Source organism: Oncorhynchus mykiss, chromosome 11, assembly GCF_057628025.1.
Source record: "Oncorhynchus mykiss isolate SJ-2025 chromosome 11, ASM5762802v1, whole genome shotgun sequence".
In the NCBI taxonomy this organism is placed as follows: Eukaryota; Metazoa; Chordata; class Actinopteri; order Salmoniformes; family Salmonidae; genus Oncorhynchus; species Oncorhynchus mykiss.
This window is the reverse complement of record NC_143032.1, coordinates 37,155,910-37,176,690: the sequence shown is the minus strand read 5'-3', so window position 1 is coordinate 37,176,690 and position 20,781 is coordinate 37,155,910. Positions and strand designations below refer to the sequence as shown.

General features: G+C 51.0%; 1 protein-coding gene across 29 annotated transcripts in view; it reads right to left on the bottom strand.

Annotated features, from left to right (window-relative positions):
* LOC110535649 (SWI/SNF-related matrix-associated actin-dependent regulator of chromatin subfamily D member 3) overlaps positions 1-20,781 on the bottom strand; it is a 93,163-nt gene that overhangs the window by 51,432 nt on the left and 20,950 nt on the right. For 8 of the 29 annotated variants that reach the window (XM_021620762.3, XM_021620763.3, XM_021620764.3 and 5 more), the window contains exon 1: positions 17,575-18,134. The exons of 13 other annotated variants lie outside the window; for them this stretch is intronic. In XM_021620762.3, coding sequence (XP_021476437.1) covers positions 17,575-17,652 — 78 coding nt within the window. In that variant the 5' untranslated portion in view covers positions 17,653-18,134. Of the gene's footprint in view, positions 1-17,574; positions 18,135-20,781 lie in introns of those variants that run through there. 8 more of the 29 variants (XM_021620768.3, XM_090189993.1, XM_090189995.1 and 5 more) reach the window with 2 other exon arrangements.

Below are 20,781 nucleotides of genomic sequence, written 5' to 3'. Positions count from 1 at the left end.
AGAGATGGAGAGAGAGGTAGAGATGGAGAGAGAGGTAGAGATGGAGAGAGAGGTAGAGATGGAGAGAGAGGTAGAGATGAGGGAGAGAGAGGTAGAGATGGAGAGAGAGGTAGAGATGGAGAGAGAGGTAGAGATGGAGAGAGGGGTGGGAGTGGGAGAGAGAGGTAGGATGGGAGAGAGAGGTAGAGATGGAGAGAGAGGTAGAGATGGAGAGAGAGGTAGAGAGAGAGGAGGTAGAGAGAGAGAGGGATGAGAGAGAGAGGAGGTAGAGAGAGAGAGGAGGTAGAGAGAGAGGAGAGGGAGTAGAGAGAGAGGAGGTAGAGAGAGAGAGGAGGTAGAGAGAGAGAGGAGGTAGAGAGAGGAGGTAGAGAGAGAGGTGAGAGTGAGAGAGAGAGAGGTAGAGAGGTAGAGAGGTAGAGAGGTAGAGAGGTAAAGAGGTAGAGAGGGAGAGAGGGAGAGAGGGAGAGGTGTAGAGGTAGAGAGAGGTGTAGAGATGTGTAGAGATGTGTAGAGAGGTGTAGAGAGTAGAGAGAGGTGTAGAGAGGTAGAGAGAGAGGTAGAGAGAGAGAGAGAGGTAGAGGGGTAGGAGAGAGAGGATAAAGAGGTAGAGAGAGAGGTAGAGGGGTAGAGAGAGGTGTAGAGATGTGTAGAGAGAGAGAGGTAGAGAGAGGGGTAGAGAGAGAGGTAGAGGGAGAGAGAGATTGTGGCAGAGAGAGAGAGAGGTAGAGGGAGAGAGAGGTAGAGAGAGAGAGAGAGGTAGAGAGAGGGGTAGAGGGGTAGAGAGAGAGAGGTAGAGGTAGAGAGAGGTGTAGAGATGTGTAGAGAGAGAGGTAGAGAGAGAGGTAGAGGGAGAGAGAGGGGTGGAGGGAGAGAGAGGTAGAGGGAGAGAGAGGTAGAGAGAGAGAGAGAGGTAGAGAGAGAGAGAGAGAGAGAGGTAGAGAGAGAGAGAGAGGTAGAGAGAGAGAGAGAGGTAGAGAGAGGTAGAGAGGTAGAGAGAGAGAGAGGTAGAGAGAGAGGTGTAGAGAGAGAGAGGTAGAGAGAGAGGTAGAGAGCGGAGGTAGAGAGAGGTGTAGAGAGGTAGAGAGAGGTAGAGAGAGGTGTAGAGAGGTAGAGAGAGAGAGAGGTAGAGAGAGGTGTAGAGAGGTGTAGAGCGGTAGAGAGAGAGAGAGGTAGAGAGAGAGGTAGAGAGAGAGGTGAGAGAGAGAGGGGTAGAGAGAGAGAGAGAGAGGTGTAGAGAGGTGTAGAGAGGTGTAGAGAGGTGTAGAGAGGTGTAGAGAGGTGTAGAGAGGTAGAGAGAGGTAGAGAGAGGTAGAGAGAGGTAGAGAGAGAGAGGTGTAGAGAGAGAGAGAGGTAGAGAGAGAGAGAGAGGTAGAGAGAGAGAGAGGTGAGAGAGAGAGAGAGGTAGAGAGAGAGAGAGGTAGAGAGAGAGGGGTAGAGAGAGGTAGAGAGAGAGGGGTAGAGAGAGGTAGAGAGAGGTAGAGAGAGGTAGAGAGAGAGAGGGGTAGAGAGAGAGAGGGGTAGAGAGAGAGAGAGAGGGGTAGAGAGAGAGGGGTAGAGAGAGAGAGGGGTAGAGAGAGAGAGGGGTAGAGAGAGAGAGGTGTAGAGAGAGAGAGGTGTAGAGAGGTGTAGAGAGGTGTAGAGAGGTGTAGAGAGGTGTAGAGAGGTGTAGAGAGAGAGGTGGAGAGGGAGAGGTGGAGAGGGAGAGGTGGAGAGGGAGAGAGAGAGAGGTGGAGAGAGAGAGAGGTAGAGGGGTAGAGAGAGAGAGGTAGAGAGAGAGGTAGAGGGAGAGAGAGGTAGAGGGACAGAGAGGTAGAGAGAGAGAGAGAGGTAGAGAGAGAGAGAGGTAGAGAGAGAGAGAGAGGTAGAGAGAGAGAGAGAGGTAGAGAGAGAGAGAGGTAGAGAGAGAGAGAGGTAGAGAGAGAGAGGTAGAGAGAGAGAGGTAGAGAGAGAGGTAGAGAGAGAGAGAGAGGTAGAGAGAGAGGTAGAGAGAGAGAGGTACAGAGAGAGAGAGAGGTACAGAGAGAGAGAGAGAGGTAGAGAGGTAGAGAGAGAGAGAGGTAGAGAGAGAAGAGGTGTAGAGAGGAGAGAGGTAGAGACGGAGGTAGAGAGAGGTGTAGGAGGGTGAGAGAGGGGTGAGAGAGGTGTAGAGAGGTAGAGAGAGAGGGTGGGGAGGGAGTATAGAGGTGTGGGGAGAGAGTGGTAGAGAGAGAGAGAGGTAGAGAGAGGGGTAGAGAGAGAGGGGTAGAGAGAGAGAGAGGTAGAGATGTGGAGAGAGGTAGAGAGAGAGGTAGAGAGAGAGGGGTAGAGAGAGAGAGGGGTAGAGAGAGAGGGGTGAGGCAGAAGGCTGGACAGAGAGGGGTAGAGAGAGCGAGGGGTAGAGAGAGAGAGAGAGAGAGGGGTAGAGAGGTGTAGACAGGTGTAGAGAGGTGTAGAGAGGTGTAGAGAGGTAGAGAGAGAGGTAGAGAGAGAGAGGGGTAGAGAGAGAGAGAGAGGGGTAGAGAGAGAGAGAGAGAGAGAGGGGTAGAGAGGTGTAGACAGGTGTAAGAGAGGTGTAGATAGAGGTAGAGAGGAGGTGAGAGAGAGAGAGGTGGAGAGAGAGCGAGGTGGAGAGAGAGAGAGAGGTGAGAGAGAGAGAGAGAGGTGGAGAGAGAGAGAGGTAGAGGGGTAGAGGAGAGAGGTAGAGAGAGGTGTAGAGATGTGTAGAGAGGTAGAGGGAGTGAGGGAGGTGGAGAGGTGGGAGAGGTAGAGGTAGAGAGGTAGAGGTAGAGGTAGGAGGGGTGTAGAGATGTGTAGAGAGGTAGAGAGAGAGGTAGAGAGGAGGTGGAGAGAGAGAGAGGTGGAGAGAGAGAGAGGTAGAGAGAGAGAGGTAAGAGAGGTAGAGAGAGAGGAGGTGGAGAGAGAGAGAGGTAGAGAGAGAGGATAAGAGAGAGAGAGGTAGAGAGAGAGAGAGGTAGAGAGAGAGGTAGAGAGAGAGGTAGAGAGAGAGAGGTAGAGAGAGGTGGAGAGAGAGAGGGGTGGAGAGAGAGAGAGGTGAGAGAGAGAGAGGTGAGAGAGGGGTGAGAGAGAGGAGGTAGAGAGAGGAGGTAGAGAGAGGAGGTAGAGAGAGGAGGTAGAGAGAGGAGGTAGAGGTGAGAGGAGGTCTAGAGGTGTAGAGGTGTAGAGAGGTGTAGAGGTGCCAGAGGTGTAGAGGTGTAGAGGTGTGAGGTGTAGACGTAGAGGTAGAGGTAGAGAGAGAGGTAGAGAGAGAGGTAGAGAGAGAGGTAGAGGAGAGGGGTAGAGAGAGGTAAGAGAGGTAGACGGAGAGAGGTGAGAGAGAGAGTGGTAGAGAGAGAGTGGTAGAGGGGTAGAGAGAGAGAGGTGTAAAGATGTGTAGAGAGGTGTAGAGAGAGGTGAGAGAGGTAGAGAGAGGTAGAGAGAGGGTGAGAGAGGTGTAGAGAGGTAGAGAGAGAGGTAGAGAGAGGTAGAGAGAGAGAGGTAGAGAGAGAGAGGTGTAAAGATGTGTAGAGAGGTGTAAAGATGTGTAGAGAGGTGTGAGAGAGGTAGAGAGAGGTAGAGAGAGAGGTAGAGAGAGAGAGAGGTAGAGAGAGAGGTGGGGAGCGAGAGAGGTGGGAGCGAGAGAGAGAGGTGGGGAGCGAGAGAGAGGTGGGGAGAGAGAGGTAGAGATGGCGAGAGGTAGAGATGGAGAGAGGTAGAGATAGAGAGGTAGAGATAGAGAGGTAGAGATAGAGAGGTAGAGATGGAGAGAGAGGTAGAGATGGAGAGAGAGGTAGAGATGGAGAGAGAGGTAGAGATGGAGAGCGAGGGTGGATGGGAGGAGGGGTGAGATGGAGAGAGAGGTAGAGATGGAGAGAGAGGTAGAGAGAGAGGAGGTGAGAGAGAGAGGAGGTAGAGAGAGAGAAGGAGGTAGAGAGAGAGAGAGGAGGTAGAGAGAGAGAGGAGGTAGAGAGAGAGAGGAGAGAGAGAGAAGAGGTAGAGAGAGAGGAGGTAGAGAGAGGAGGTAGAGAGAGGGAGGATGAGGAGGTAGAGAGAGGAGGTAGAGAGAGGTAGAGGTAGAGAGAGAGGTGAGAGAGAGAGAGAGGTGTAGAGAGAGAGAGAGAGAGAGAGAGGTAGAGAGAGAGAGAGAGGTGGAGAGAGAGAGAGGTGGAGAGAGAGAGAGGTGAGAGAGAGAGAGGTGGAGAGAGAGAGAGGTGAGAGAGAGAGGGTGGAGGGAAGAGGTGGAGAGAGAGAGGTGGAGAGAGAGAGGTGGGGAGAGAGAGGTGGGAGAGAGAGAGGTGGGGAGAGAGGAGAGAGGTGGGGAGCAGAGAGGTGGGGAGCGAGAGGAGGTGGGGGAGCGAGAGAGGTGGGGAGCGAGAGAGGTGGGGAGCGAGAGATGGAGAGAGAGAGAGAGAGATGGAGAGAGGTAGAGAGGTAGAGAGAGAGGTAGAGAGGAGGTAGGAAGAGAGGAGGTAGAGAGAGGAGGTAGAGGTAGGAGGTAGAGAGAGGAGGTAGAGGAGGTGAGAGAGAGGTGTAGAGAGGTGTAGAGGTGTAGAGGGGTGTTAAGGTGTAGAGAGGTGTAGAGGTGTAGAGAGGTGTAGAGGTGTAGAGAGGTGTAGAGGTGTAGAGAGGTGTAGAGGTGTAGAGAGGTAGAGAGGTAGAGGTAGAGGTGGAGGTAGAGGTAGAGAGAGAGGTAGAGAGAGAGGTAGAGAGAGAGAGGTAGAGAGAGAGGTGAGAGAGAGAGGGGTAGAGAGAGGGGTGGAGGGAGGGGTAGGAGGTAGAGAGAGAGGTGAGAGAGGTGAGAGAGAGGAGAGGGGTGAGAGAGAGGTGAGAGAGAGAGAGTGGTAGAGAGAGAGAGTGGTAGAGGGGTAAGAGGAGGGAGGTGTGAAGGTGTAGAGAGGTGTAGAGAGAGGTAGAGAGAGGTAGAGAGAGGTAGAGAGGTGTTAGAGAGGTGTGAGAGAGAGGTAGAGAGGTAGAGAGAGAGAGGGTGAGAGAAGAGGTGGGGGGTGGAGGGGTGGAGAGGTAGAGAGATGGAGGAGGTAGAGGAGGAGGTAGGGAGGTAGAGGTCTGTAGAGAGGTGTAAAGATGTGTAGAGAGAGGTAGAGAGAGGTAGAGAGAGGTAGAGAGAGGTGAGAGAGAGAGAGGTAGAGAGAGGTGGGGAGCGAGAGAGGTGGGGAGCGAGGGAGGTGGGGAGCGAGAGAGGTGGGGAGCGAGAGAGAGAGGTGGGGAGCGAGAGAGAGGTGGGGAAGCGAAAGGGTGGGGAGCGAGAGATGAGAGAGAGAGGAGGGGTGGGGGGGGAGGGGTGGGGTGGGAGGGGTGAGATGGAGAGAGAGGTAGAGATAGGAGAGAGAGAGGGGTGAGATGGAGAGAGAGGTAGAGATGGAGAGCGGGGTGGAGGGATGGAGAGCGAGGTAGAGATGGAGAGAGAGAGGTAGAGATGGAGAGAGAGGATGGAAGGAAGGGGGGATGAGGGAGGTAGAGAGAGAGAGGAGGTAGAGAGAGAGAGGAGGTAGAGAGAGAGGAGGTAGAGAGAGAGAGAGGAGGTAGAGAGAGAGAGAGGAGGTAGAGCGAGAGGAGGTAGAGAGAGAGAGGAGGTAGAGAGAGAGAGGAGGTAGAGAGAGAGGAGGTAGAGAGAGAGAGGAGGTGAGAGAGAGGAGGTAGAGAGAGGAGGTAGAGAGAGGAGGTAGAGAGAGGAGGTAGAGGTAGAGGAGGTAGAGGTAGAGAGGGAGGGGTGAGAGGTAGAGAGGTAGAGAGAGGTAGAGAGAAGGTAGAGAGAGGTAGAGGTAAGAGAGAGGTGTAGAGAGAGAGAGAGAGAGAGAGGTGTAGAGAGAGAGAGAGAGAGAGGTAGAGAGAGAGAGAGGTAGAGAGAGAGAGGTAGAGAGAGAGAGAGGTAGAGAGGGAGAGGGTGAGAGGTGAGAGAGAGAGAGGTAGAGAGAGAGAGGTAGAGAGAGAGAGGTGAGAGGGAGAGAGGGTGGAGAGAGAGAGGTGGAGAGAGAGAGAGGTGGAGAGAGAGAGGTGGAGAGAGAGAGAGGTGAGAGAGAGAGAGGTGGAGAGAGAGAGAGAGGTGGAGAGAGAGAGAGGTGGAGAGAGAGAGAGAGGTGGAGAGAGAGAGAGGTGGAGAGAGAGAGGTGGGGAGAGAGAGTGGTGGGGAGAGAGGAGGGGTGGGGAGAGAGAGAGGTGGGGAGCGAGAGAGGTGGGGAGCGAGAGAGGTGGGGAGCGAGAGGTGGGGAGCGAGAGAGGTGGGGAGCGAGAGAGAGGTGGGGAGCGAGAGAGGTGGGGAGCGAGAGAGGTGGGGAGCGAGAGAGGGAGAGAGAGAGATGGAGAGAGGTAGAGAGGGAGAGAGGTAGAGAGAGAGAGGTAGAGATGGAGAGAGAGGGTGGAGGGATGGAGAGAGGTAGAGATGGAGAGAGAGGTAGAGATGGAGAGAGAGGTAGAGATGGAGGGGTGGAGGATGGAGAGAGAGGGTGGATGGAGAGAGAGGGTGGGAGGGATGGAAGGAGGAGGGTGAGAGAGAGAGAGAGGAGGTAGAGAGAGAGAGGAGGTAGAGAGAGAGAGGAGGTAAGAGAGAGAGAGAGGAGGTAGAGAGAGAGAGGAGGTAGAGAGAGAGAGGAGGTAGAGAGAAGAAGGAGGTAGAGAGAGAGAGAGGTAGAGATGGAGAGAGAGGTAGAGATGGAGAGAGAGGTAGAGATGGAGAGCGAGGTAGAGATGGAGAGCGAGGTAGAGATGGAGAGCGAGGTAGAGATGGAGAGCGAGGTAGATGGAGAGCGAGGGGTGAGGAATGGAGAGCGAGGGTGAGAGAGAGGAGGTAGAGAGAGAGGAAGTAGAGAGAGAGGAGGTGAGAGAGAGGGAGGTAGAGAGAGAGATAGAGGAGGGATGAGAGGAGGTAGAGAGGAGGTAGAGGTAGAGAGAGAGAGGTAGAGAGGTAGAGAGGTAGAGAGAGGTAGAGGTAGAGAGAGAGGTGTAGAGAGAGAGAGAGAGAGAGGTGTAGAGAGAGAGAGAGGTAGAGGGGTAGAGAGAGAGAGGTAGAGAGAGAGAGGTAGAGAGAGAGAGGTAGAGAGAGAGAGGTAGAGAGAGAGGGGTAGAGAGAGAGGGGTAGAGAGAGAGGTAGAGAGAGAGGGGTAGAGAGAGAGAGAGAGAGATAGAGGTGTAGAGAGAGAGAGAGAGAGGTAGAGGGGTAGAGAGAGAGAGGTAGAGAGAGAGGGGTAGAGGGGGTGAGAGAGGTGAGAGAGAGAGGTAGAGAGAGAGAGGTGTAGAGGGGTAGAGAGAGAGAGAGAGAGGTGTAGAGAGAGAGAGGTGTAGGGGTACAGAGAGAGAGAGGGAGAGGGGTAGAGGTGTAGAGAGAGAGAGAGGGGTAGAGGTAGGAGAGAGGTGTAGAGAGAGAGAGAGAGAGGTGTGGGAGGGAGGGGTGAGGGGTAGAGAGAGAGAGGTAGAGAGAGAGAGGTGAGAGAGGGGTAGAGAGAGGGGTAGAGGTAGAGGTAGAGAGAGAGAGGGGTAGAGAGAGAGAGATAGAGGTGTAGAGAGAGAGAGAGAGAGAGAGAGGGGTAGAGAGAGAGAGGTAGAGAGAGGTAGAGAGAGCGGGGTAGAGAGAGAGAGGTAGAGAGAGAGGTAGAGAGAGAGAGGTGAGAGGGGTAGAGAGAGAGAGAGGTGTAGAGAGAGAGAGGGGTAGAGGGGTAGAGAGAGAGAGGGAGAGAGAGAGAGAGGTAGAGAGAGAGAGAGAGAGGGGTAGAGGTGTAGAGAGAGAGAGAGGGTAGAGGTGTGAGAGAGAGAGAGAGAGAGGTAGAGGTAGAGGTAGAGAGGTAGAGAGGTAGAGAGGTAGAGAGGTAGAGAGGTAGAGAGCGAGAGGTAGAGAGGTAGAGAGGTAGAGAGGTAGAGAGGTAGAGAGGTAGAGAGGTAGAGAGGGAGAGAGGGAGAGAGAGAGGGGTAGAGAGAGAGGTAGAGAGAGAGGTAGAGAGAGGGGTAGAGAGAGGGGTAGAGAGAGGGGTAGAGAGAGGGGTAGAGAGAGGGGTAGAGAGAGGGGTAGAGAGAGGTAGAGAGAGAGGTAGAGAGAGAGAGGTAGAGAGGGAGAAGGAGTGTAGAGGGGTAGAGAGAGAGAGGTAGAGAGAGAGGTATAGAGAGAGAGGTAGAGAGAGAGGTAGAAGAGAGAGGTGTAGAGGGGTAGAGAGAAGAAAGAGAGAGGTGTAGAGAGAGAGAGAGAGAGGTGTAGAGGGGTAGAGAGAGAGAGAGAGAGGTAGAGGGGTAGAGAGAGAGAGAGGGAGAGAGAGAGAGAGAGAGAGAGAGAGAGAGAGAGAGAGAGAGGTGAGAGAGGTAGAGAGGTAGAGAGGTAGAGAGAGAGGTGTTGAGGGGTAGAGGTGAGAGAGAGGTAGAGAGAGAGGTAGAGAGAGGGGTGAGAGAGAGAGGTAGAGAGAGAGGAGAGAGAGGTGTAGAGGGGTAGAGAGAGAGTGGTAGAAAGAGAGAGAGAGGTGTAGAGAGGTAGAGAGAGAGAGGTAGAGAGAGAGAGGTGTAGAGAGAGGTAGAGAGAGAGAGGTGTAGAGAGAGGTAGAGAGAGAGGTAGAGGGGGGGGTGGGGAAGAGGTAGAGAGAGAGGTAGAGAGCGAGAGAGGTAGAGAGGTAGAGAGGTAGAGAGGTGGAGAGATGAGGTAGAGAGGTAGAGAGAGAGGGGTAGGAGGGGTAGAGAGAGGGGTAGAGAGAGGGGTAGAGAGAGAGAGGGTGAGAGAGAGAGGGTAGAGAGAGAGAGGTAGAGAGAGAGAGAGGGTGGAGGAGAGGTGTGAGAGAGGGTAGAGAGAGAGGTAGAGAGAGGTAGAGAGGAGAGAGGTGAGAGAGGTGTAAGAGGGTAGAGAGAGAAAGAGAGAGGTGAGAGAGAGAGAGAGAGGTGTAGAGGGTAGAGAGAGAGAGAGAGAGAGAGGTAAAGGGGTAGAGAGAGAGAGAGGGAGAGAGAGAGAGAGAGAGAGAGAGAGAGAGAGGTAGAGAGAGAGAGAGGTAGAGGTAGAGGTAGAGGTAAGAGGTGAGGGAGAGGTAGAGAGAGAGAGAGAGAGGTAGAGAGGTAGAGAGGTAGAGAGAGATAGAGGTAGAGAGAGAGAGAGGTGTAGAGGGGTAGAGGTAGAGAGAGAGGTAGAGAGAGAGGTAGAGAGAGGGGTAGAGAGAGAGAGAGGTAGAGAGAGAGAGAGAGAGAGAGGTGTAGAGGGGTAGAGAGAGAGGTAGAGAGAGAGAGAGGTAGAGAGAGAGAGGTAGAGAGAGAGGTAGAGAGAGGAGTAAGAGAGAGAGAGGTGTAGAGAGAGGTAGAGAGAGAGGTAGAGAGAGAGGTAGAGAGAGAGAGGTAGAGAGAGGGTGAGAGAGAGAGAGGTAGAGAGAGGAGGGGTGAGGGGTGGGAGGGGTGAGAGAGAGAGAGAGGTAGAGAGAGAGAGGTAGAGAGAGAGAGGTGTAGAGAGAGGTAGAGAGAGGGGTGGAGGGAGAGGAGTGAGGAGAGAGAGGTAGAGAGAGAGAGAGGTAGAGAGGGTGAGAGAGAGAGAGAGGTAGAGGTAGAGTGGTAGAGAGAGGTAGAGAGAGAGGTAGAGGAGAGGATGAGGGTGGGGGGAGGTAGAGAGAGAGGTAGAGAGAGAGGTAGAGAGAGAGAGAGAGAGAGAGGTAGAGGTAGAGAGAGAGAGAGGTAGAGAGGTAGAGAGAGAGAGGTAGAGAGGTAGAGAGAGGTAGAGGTAGAGAGAGAGAGAGGTAGAGAGAGAGGTAGAGGTAGAGAGAGAGAGGTAGAGAGGTGGAGGTAGAGAGAGAGAGGTAGAGGTGGAGGTAGAGAGAGAGGTGTAGAGAGGTGTGAGGTAGAGGTAGAGGTAGAGATGTGTGAGGTAGAGAGGTGTAGAGAGGTAGAGGTAGAGAGGTAGAGAGAGAGGTAGAGAGGTAGAGAGAGGGGTGTAGAGGGGTGAGAGGTGTAGAGAGGTGTGAGAGGTGTAGAGAGGTGTAGAGAGAGGTAAGAAGAGGTAAGAGAGGTCTAGAGAGGTGTAAGAAGAGGTAAGAGGTGAGAGGTGGAGGGGTGAGAGGTGAGAGAGGGTGAGAGGTAGAGAGAGGTAGAGGTAGAGAGAGGTAGAGGTAGAGAGAGAGAGGTGTAGAGAGGTGTAGAGAGAGGTAGAGAGGTAGAGGTAGAGAGAGGTAGAGGTAGAGAGGTAGAGGTAGAGAGAGAGAGAGGTAGAGAGAGGTAGAGAGAGAGAGAGAGGTAAAGAGAGGTAGAGAGAGAGGTAGAGAGAGGTGTAGAGAGGTGTAGGAGGGAGGGAGTGAGGAGGTAGAGGTGGGGGTGAGGTGAGGGGTGAGGTAGAGGTAGAGGTAGAGAGGTAGAGGTAGAGAGGTAGAGGTAGAGAGAGGTAGAGGTAGAGAGAGGTGAGGAGTGAGAGAGAGGGTGAGAGGATAGAGAGAGGGTGAGAGGTAGAGAGAGGTGTAGAGAGGTAGAGAGAGAGGTGTAGAGAGGTAGAGAGGTAGAGGTAGAGAGAGGTAGAGGTAGAGAGAGGTAGAGGTAGAGAGAGTTAGAGGTAGAGAGAGTTAGAGGTAGAGAGAGGTAGAGAGAGGTAGAGAGAGGTAGAGAGAGGTAGAGAGAGAGAGGTAGAGAGAGGTAGAGAGAGAGGTAAAGAGGAGTAGATGAGGTAGAGAGAGGTGTAGAGAGGTGTAGAGAGGTAGAGAGAGGTGTAGAGATGTGTAGAGAGGTAAAAGTAGAGAGGTAGAGGGGTAGAGAGAGAGGTGTAGAGAGGTAGCGGTATGGAGTGTGAGGGGTGAGAGGTAGAGAGGTAGAGAGGTAGAGAGGGAGAGAGAGGAAGAGAGGAAGAGAGGAAGAGAGAGAGGTAGAGAGAGAGGTAGAGAGAGAGAGAGAGAGGTAGAGAGAGGAGGGGTGAGAGAGAGAGAGGTAGAGAGAGAGAGAGGTAGAGAGAGAGAGAGAGGTAGAGAGAGAGAGAGAGGTAGAGAGAGAGAGAGAGGTAGAGAGAGAGAGAGGTAGAGAGAGAGAGGTAGAGAGAGAGAGGTAGAGAGAGAGAGATGGAGAGAGGTAGATCTAGAGATGTAGATGTAGAGAGATGTAGAGAGAGAGGTAGAGAGAGGTAGAGAGAGGGGTGAGAGAGAGGTAGAGAGGGACAAGAAGGGACAGAGAGAGAAAGAGGACAGAGAGATCAAGGTTAACTCATCTAGAAGACACACTCATCTGGCTCATCACCTCTACTCATTATTAGCTGGGTCTCTTACCAACATGTATTTCACATTGATCAATGTAGATTAGGATTGAAATAACAGGGAACAATGTGGATACAACCAGAGCGTGCATAGTGGGAATACTATGCTCACCAGCCCTGATAAGGGTACACTTATGCTTAATGCACTTCATCTTAGTACATGAACTGGCCAATACAATGAATGTGATCTTAATGTGCATACTCATATTCCTTCTAACTTAATAGATGGGTAAGGATGTTCAAAGACTTTGTCGAACTGACAATGAAATACATTGACAGTCAGTCTCCAAGCCTTAGGACTTCCATAACCCACACACATTACATCCATAACCCCCACACACACACACACACACATTCATAACCCCCACACACACATCCATAACCCACACACACACACACACACATGCATAACCCCCATACACACATGCATGCAGCCCCCCCCACACACACATCCATCCAGGTCACCCACACATCCCCATAACCCACACATCCATTAACCCACACACATACATATGCGTAACCCACACACATACATTCCATCCATAACCCACACACACACACATCCATAACCCCCCCACACACATCCATAACACACACACATCCATCCATGACACACACACACACACACACACACACACACACATCTATAACACACACATCCATAACCCACACACATACATCCATAACACACACATACGTCCATGCATACACACACACACACATCCAGTAACCCACACATCCATAACCCACACATCCATAACCCACACACACACACACACATCCATAACCCACACGCACATCCATAACCCCCCCCCCACACACACACACCCATCCCCCCACACACACACACATCCATAACCCACACATCCATAACCCACACACACATCCATAACCCACACACACACACACATCCATAACCCACAAACACACACACACACACATCCATAACCCACACACACACCCATAACCCACACACACACCCATAACCCCCCCCCCACACACATAAATAACCCACACACACACATCCATAACCCCCACACACACACCCATAACCACACACACACACAACCCACACACATCAATAACCCACACACACACATCCTTAACCCACACACACACATCCATAACCACACACACACACACACACACCAATAACCCACACACCCATAACCCACACATTCATAACCCACACATCCATTAACCCACACACATCCATCCATCCACACACACACATCCATAACCCACACATCCATAACCCCTCACACACACACATCCATAACCCACACACATCCATAACCCACACACATCCATAACCCACACACACATCCATAACCACACACACACACACACACACACACACATCCATAACCCACACATCCATGACCCACACACACACACATCCATAACCCACACACCCACACATCCATAACCCACACACATCCCCGTTTTAACCCACACACACACACACACACATCCATAACCCACACATCCATAACCCACACACACATCCATAACCCACACACACACACCCATAACACACACACATGTCCCAGTAACCCACACACACATCCGTAACCCACACACATCCAGTAACCCACACACACCCACACCCATAACCCACACCCCACACACACACATCCATAACCCCCCCCCCCACACACACACACACCACACACACACCCATAACCCACACCCCCACCCATCACCCACACACACACACATCCATAACCCACACATCCATAACCCACACATCCATAACACACACACACATCCATAACCCACACACACACCCATAACCCACACACACATCCATAACCCACACGCATCCATAACCCACACACACATCCATAACCCACACACACACCCATCACCCACACACGCACACACCCATCACCCATCACACACACACACACACACACACACATAACCACACACAACCCACACACCCATAACCCACACACACACCCATAACCCACCCCCACACACACACACAAATAACCCACACACACACACACATCCATAACCCACACACACACACATCCATAACCACACACACACACACAACCCACACACACACACACACACATCAATAACCCACACACACACACCCATAACCCACACATCCATAACCCACACACATCCATAACACACACATAACACACATCCATCACACACACATCCATAACCCACACACCCACACACAGCCATCACCCACACATCCATAACCCACACACACACATCCATAACCCACACATCCATAACCCACACACACACACACACACATCCATAACCCACACATTCATAACCCACACACACATCCATAACCCACACACACACCCATAACCCACACACACATCCATAACCAACACACACACACCCATAACCCACACATCCATCACACACACACACACATCCATAACACACACATCCATAACCCACACACCCACACACAGCCATCACCCACACATCCATAACCCACACACACACACACATCCATAACCCACACATCCATAACCCACACACACACACACACACACATACATAGACCCACACATTCATAACCCACACACACATCCATAACCCCCACACACACACCCATAACCCACACACATCCATAACCCACACACACACACCCATTACCCACACACACACATCCATAACCCACACCCACACACCCACACCCATAACCCACACCCACACCCATAACCCACACCCACCCACACATCCATCACCCACACACACACACATACCCATCACCCACACATCCATCACCACACACACATCCATAACCCACACACCCATAACCCACACACACCCATAACCCATAACCCCCCCCCCCCACACACACACACAAATAACTCCACACACACACATCCATAACACACACACACACATCCATAACCACACACACACACAGACCCACACACACACACACCAATAACCCACACACACCACTAACCCACACATCCATAACCCACACACATCCATAACCCACACACACACACATACACATCCATCACACACACATGCATAACCCACACACACATCCATAACCAACACACACACACACACACCCATAACCCACACATCCATAACCCACACACACACATGCATGACCCACACATCCATAAACACACACACACATCCATAACCCACACACACACCCATAACCCACACACACACCCATAACCCACACACATCCATAACCCACACACACCCATAACCCACACACACCCATAACCCACACACACACCCACACCCATTACCCACACACACACACATTAGTAAGCCCACACCCACACACATAACCCACACCCATAACACACACCCACCCACACATCCATCACCCACACACACCCATCACCCACACATCCATCACCACACACACACCCATAACCCCCCCCCACACACACACCAAATAACACACACACACACATCCATAACCCACACACACATCCATAACCACACACACACAACCCACACACACACACCAATAACCCACACACACCCATAACCCACACATCCATAACCCACACACATCCATAACCCCCACACACACACACACATCCATCACACACACGCATAACCCACACACACATCCATAACCAACACACACACACCCATAACCCACACATGCATAACACACACACACATCCATCACACACACACACATCCATAACCCACACACATCCATAACCCCACACACACATCCATAAACACATCCATAACCCACACACCCACACACATCCATCACCCCCACACACATCCATAACCCACACACACACATCCATCCATAACACACACACACATCCATCCATCCTGCACACACACACACACACACACACACCCCCCATAACCCACACACACATCCATAACCCACACACACATCCATAACCCACACACCCATCCATAACCCACACACACACACACACCCATGACCCACACACACACACACACCCATAACCCACACACACACCCATAACCCACACCCATAACCCACACCCCACACATCCATCACACACACCCATCACCCACACACACACAACCCACACACACAACTTGCACACACACACATCCATAAACCCCCCCCCACACACACATCCATAAACACACACACACATATCCATAACCACACACACACACATCCATAACCCACACATCCATAACCACACACACACATCCATCATCCACACACACACACACCCATAACCCACACACACATCCATAGCCCACACACATCCATAACCCACACACATCCATAACCCACACACACACCCACACCCATAACCCACACCCCACACACACACATCCATAACCCCCCCCCCCACACACACACACACACACAACCACACACACACCCATAACCACACACACACATCCATAACCCACACACACATAACCCACACACACACACACACATCCATAACCCACACACACACACACACACACATCCATAACCCACACACACATAACCCACACACACACACATCCATAACCCACACACACACACACATCCATAACCCCACACACACACATCCATAACCCCCCCCCCACACACACACATCCATAACTCCACACACACACACACATCCATAACTCCACACACACACACATCCATAACTCCACACACACACACATCCATAACTCCACACACACACACACACATCCATAACCCACACACACATAACCCACACGCATCCATAACCCACACACACATAACCCACACACACACACACACATCCATAACCCCACACACACACACATCCATAACCCACACACACACACATCCATAACCCCACACACACACACACATCCATAACCCCACACACACACACATCCATAACCCCACACACACACACATCCATAACCCCACACACACACACATCCATAACCCCACACACACACACACATCCATAACTCACACACACACACATCCATAACCCCACACACACACACCCATAACTCCACACACACACACACATCCATAACTCCACACACACACACACATCCATAACTCCACACACACATCCATAACTCCACACACACACACACATCCATAACTCCACACACACACACACACATCCATAACCCACACACACACACATCCATTTCTAACCCCACACACACATCCATAACCCCACACACACACACATCCATAACCCCACACACACACACATCCATAACTCCACACACACACACATCCATAACTCCACACACACACGTCCATAACCCCACACACACATCCATAACTCCACACACACACACACATCCATAACTGCACACACACACACACATCCATAACTCCACACACACACATCCATAACCCCACACACACACACATCCATAACTCCACACACACACACACACACACACACACATCCATGCATTCCACACACACACACACACACACATCCATAACCCACACACACACACACATCCATAACCCACACACACACACATCCATAAGCACACACACACGCACACATCCATCCCTCCCCACACACACGCATCCATCATTTCATCACACACACACACACACACATCCATAACTTCACACACACATCCATAACTCCACACACACACACACACACATCCATAACTCCACACACACACATCCATAACTCCACACACACACATCCATAACCCCACACACCCATAACTCCACACACCCATAACTCCACACACACACCACACACACATCCATAACTCCACACACACACACACACACATCCATAACTCCACACACACACACACACACATCCATAACTCCACAATCACAGCCTTGTGCTTATCATAGGCACTATTGCATTCCCAGGTCAGTTAATGCTGCATATGTTATGACAGCAGTGACAGGCCTTACCATTTCCCCCAACCATGTGAAATTCACCCATTACTATTTATTTTAAATAAGCTCAATGTCCTGCATTTCAAACATAGAAGCATGCTCCAATAACATTCATTAAAACATTATCCACATGACCATACATGATCACAGCAGCGTGCTCATCTTACGACCACTCTGAGACTGTTTTGAGTGAGCTGGTTGCTTCCCCCCCCCCCCCCCCACTCAGTCGCTGACTCCAAGCATGCTCAGTGTGCTCTGATAACCAGGGGGTTGGCTGCTGCTAGCATCTCTCTGTGTCGCTCTCTCCTTCCTTCTCGCTCTTTTTGTTGTTGTTTGCATTCCAAATGGCTGTCCCCCTCCGCTCCCTACTCCTTCCCTCTCTTCTTTAAGAAGAAAACAGTGTGGGATCCAGAGGGCTGGATATAACCTTCACATGGACAGCTATCGCTCTCAGATTGCCTATGCGCCCTCTCACACACGCTTGAGTAGTCACACACACACACACACACACGGGTCCGGCTCCCTCGGTCTCAATGACAGACAGTGCTACTGGGCAACTCACCACTCCATGGACCAGGAACTCAAACAGTTTGCTCTTGGTGGCTTTGCGCGCTCCCCCCGCCGTGTCCTCCATAGCCATTTGCGCCGTCCCCTCGCTTCCCCCTGCTCCTACTACGTCTCCCTCGCTTTCTTTTGTCTTTCCCTCTCCCTCTCTTCCCCTTCACCCGAGCTTTCAAATCCCCTCCCTCGCTTCACTTTCCTCCTCTTTGTGCTCTCCTTTTCTAGCGCCGTCCCTGACTCTGTCGCTCCCCTTCGTTCTCTCTCAACCCTCTTCCCCCCCTCTGTGTTTTTGCAGTGCAGCCCTGTCGAGGCGCCCACTCTGTCTCAGAGCACACTTTTTAGTTGAGCTGCCTTTCAGGAGTAGAAGCCCTGTGGAGAGGGGGAGTGGGGGCCCCGGCAGGGGGGTTTGAGCCGGCCCACCCCTGGCGGACCCCTGCCACAGCTGTTGCATTCCATTCCATTGGTAGATAAGGGCATGCGGTGTGACTGGCTGCCTGTGCCTGGTTGTTTGAGCAAGGGGACTGGGGAGGTTAGTCTCAGACATTCCCACCTCCTAGTGACGAACCCAGAGGCCATGGTCAGCCCCTTCAGCGCAGCACACAACTCATTCTCAAAAAAAGGACACACTGCTCTTAAAGGGGCCACACTGTATATTACTACACAAACAAGAGTGCAGTATCAAACCTAAAACCACTACAACCTGTGTCTCTCAAGTAACAGGATCAAATGTAGCTGAAAATACATTTGCCATCGATACACACTTATATCACGCTATACAACCTATCATATTTATATGGCATAGTACTGTCATTGGTCAGCGAGGCAAAGATTCAGAGAACAGTTCCTGGTTGGACACAACCGTGTGCAACACTGTGTCTAATGAGCCAACTAATCACCTCCTAAGCCCACTTCACAATTGGAGAGGGCCTCGTTCAGAACACCTTCACTTCCTGTCTTTCAATGACCATGTCCTAAATGGCACCCTATTTGCTATGTCATGCTCTTCTATAGAAACATTTTTGAGAAAGGTCATTTGAAAAACGCTATTTTATTTATTGGTTTCTTTTCATTCTGGTAAGATCAGAAAATGCAATGAATTTAAGGTTATTTGTTTAAAATCCAAATCGACAGATTTTAAGGTTGTCATTAGATTTGGGGTGGGATGGGATCGCAAGACATTCTGGTGAAAAAAAATTCTGGTGGAAAAAATGGGATCCCCCACTGAAAAAGTTTTAATACCACTCCCCTAGACAATGAGGTGGCCATGATGGTATGAGGGCCAGGTTGGGAATTCAGCCAGGACACCGGAGTTAACAACCCTACTCTTACAATAAGTGCCTTGGGATCTTTAGTGACCACAGAGAGTCAGGACACCCGTTTAACGTCCCATCCAAAAGACAGCACCTTACACAGGGCAATGTCCACAATCACTGCGCTAGGGCATTGGGATCTTTTGTAGGGACCAGAGTGCCTCCTACTGGCCCTCCAACACCACCTCCAGAAGCATCTGGTCTCACATCCTTGTAAGTAAGCATTTCACTGTAAGGTCTGTTGTATTCGACGCATGTGACAAATACAATTTGATTTGAACCCTAACATTAACCACACTGCTAACACTAATGCAAGCGTTTCGCTACACTCGCAATAACATCTGCTAACCATGTGTATGTGACCAATACAATTTGATTATATTTGAATGCTGACATTAAATTAAGCCCAAAAATGTCATTTTTGTTTTCATTCATTTTTAAGCTGGCCCATCTAGTGGAAATGGCTCAGTTCTGCCTCCAGGGCAAGATTCATGACAAACGTCAACCTGCTGTGTCTGCATGCACGTGGGTGTGACTGCGTGTGTTTTTTGGGACCTTGGAGAGAGAGAGAAAGAGAGAGCGAGGCAGTCTATTGGTCGGGTTACTAAATCGTGGAGAGAGACCTGTCTGTTGCAGACATGGCCGCCGGTCATTATACTGATTCACAGAATCCTCTTCCTCCTCCCCCTCTTCCTCTCGCTCTACCCCCTCTGACTGACCAAACAAGGGAGTGAAATATTAATGAGTTGATTTAAATGACAAAGGGTTGTGAAGTTGAGCAGGATCAAAGGCTTATGACACATGCCGGTTGTTAGGATTGTCACCAGCAGCTCTGTGATATGTGGCCAAGGTGAGAAATGGTAGTGGCACTTGTGGGTTAGAGATAGGAGGGAACAATACCCAGAGCAACTTGCATACATTTTCATACTTTTTTTGTTTGTTGTTGCCATACTGGTCTCCCATGGGAATGCAACACACAACCCTGGCATTGCTAGCGCCATGTTCTACCAACTCAGCCAGACGGGACAAGGGGGGGGGGGGGGTACATGGGACAAAACCAGGGGAAGGGAATACTGTCTGTATTGAGGGTAATCGAGTTCCCACTTCCCTACATTCTGCACTCGGAGCTTAGACTCTATTTCCCACTTCCCTACATTCTGCACTCGGAGCTTAGACTCAAGTTCCCACTTCCCTACATTCTGCACTCGGAGCTTAGACTTGAGTGCTCTGGCAAGCGAGGGAGACTTTCTTGAACAAGGGGACGGCAGTACTGTTCAGTTATTGTAGCCAAGGGCCAACTGGTATGTGGGCCTGTAAACGTCTAGGTCAAAGGTCACGATTCCTCAGCTTTCCCTGGAGTGACTGACCCCTAATGAGGGAGTAGTGGCACCCAGCGCAAATTCACAACTAGCTAGAGGAAACTGAGAAACAGGTTCAAAATAATAGCAAACAGAATCATAGGATAGGTCAAATTAAAGGGTGTGGAGCTAATGGTTTCATAGGACAGGTCAAATGAAAGGGTGTGGAGCTAATGGTTTCATAGGACAGGTCAAATGAAAGGGTGTGGAGCTAATGGTTTCATAGGACAGGTCAAATGAAAGGGTGTGGAGCTAATGGTTTCATAGGACAGGTCAAATGAAAGGGTGTGGAGCTAATGGTTTCATAGGACAGGTCAAATGAAAGGGTGTGGAGCTAATGGTTTCATAGGACAGGTCAAATGAAAGGGTGTGGAGCTAATGGTTTCATAGGACAGGTCAAATGAAAGGGTGTGGAGCTAATGGTTTCATAGGACAGGTCAAATGAAAGGGTGTGGAGCTAATGGTTTCATAGGACAGGTCAAATGAAAGGGTGTGGAGCTAATGGTTTCAAATGATAAACAAAAAAAAAAAATGTCTTCA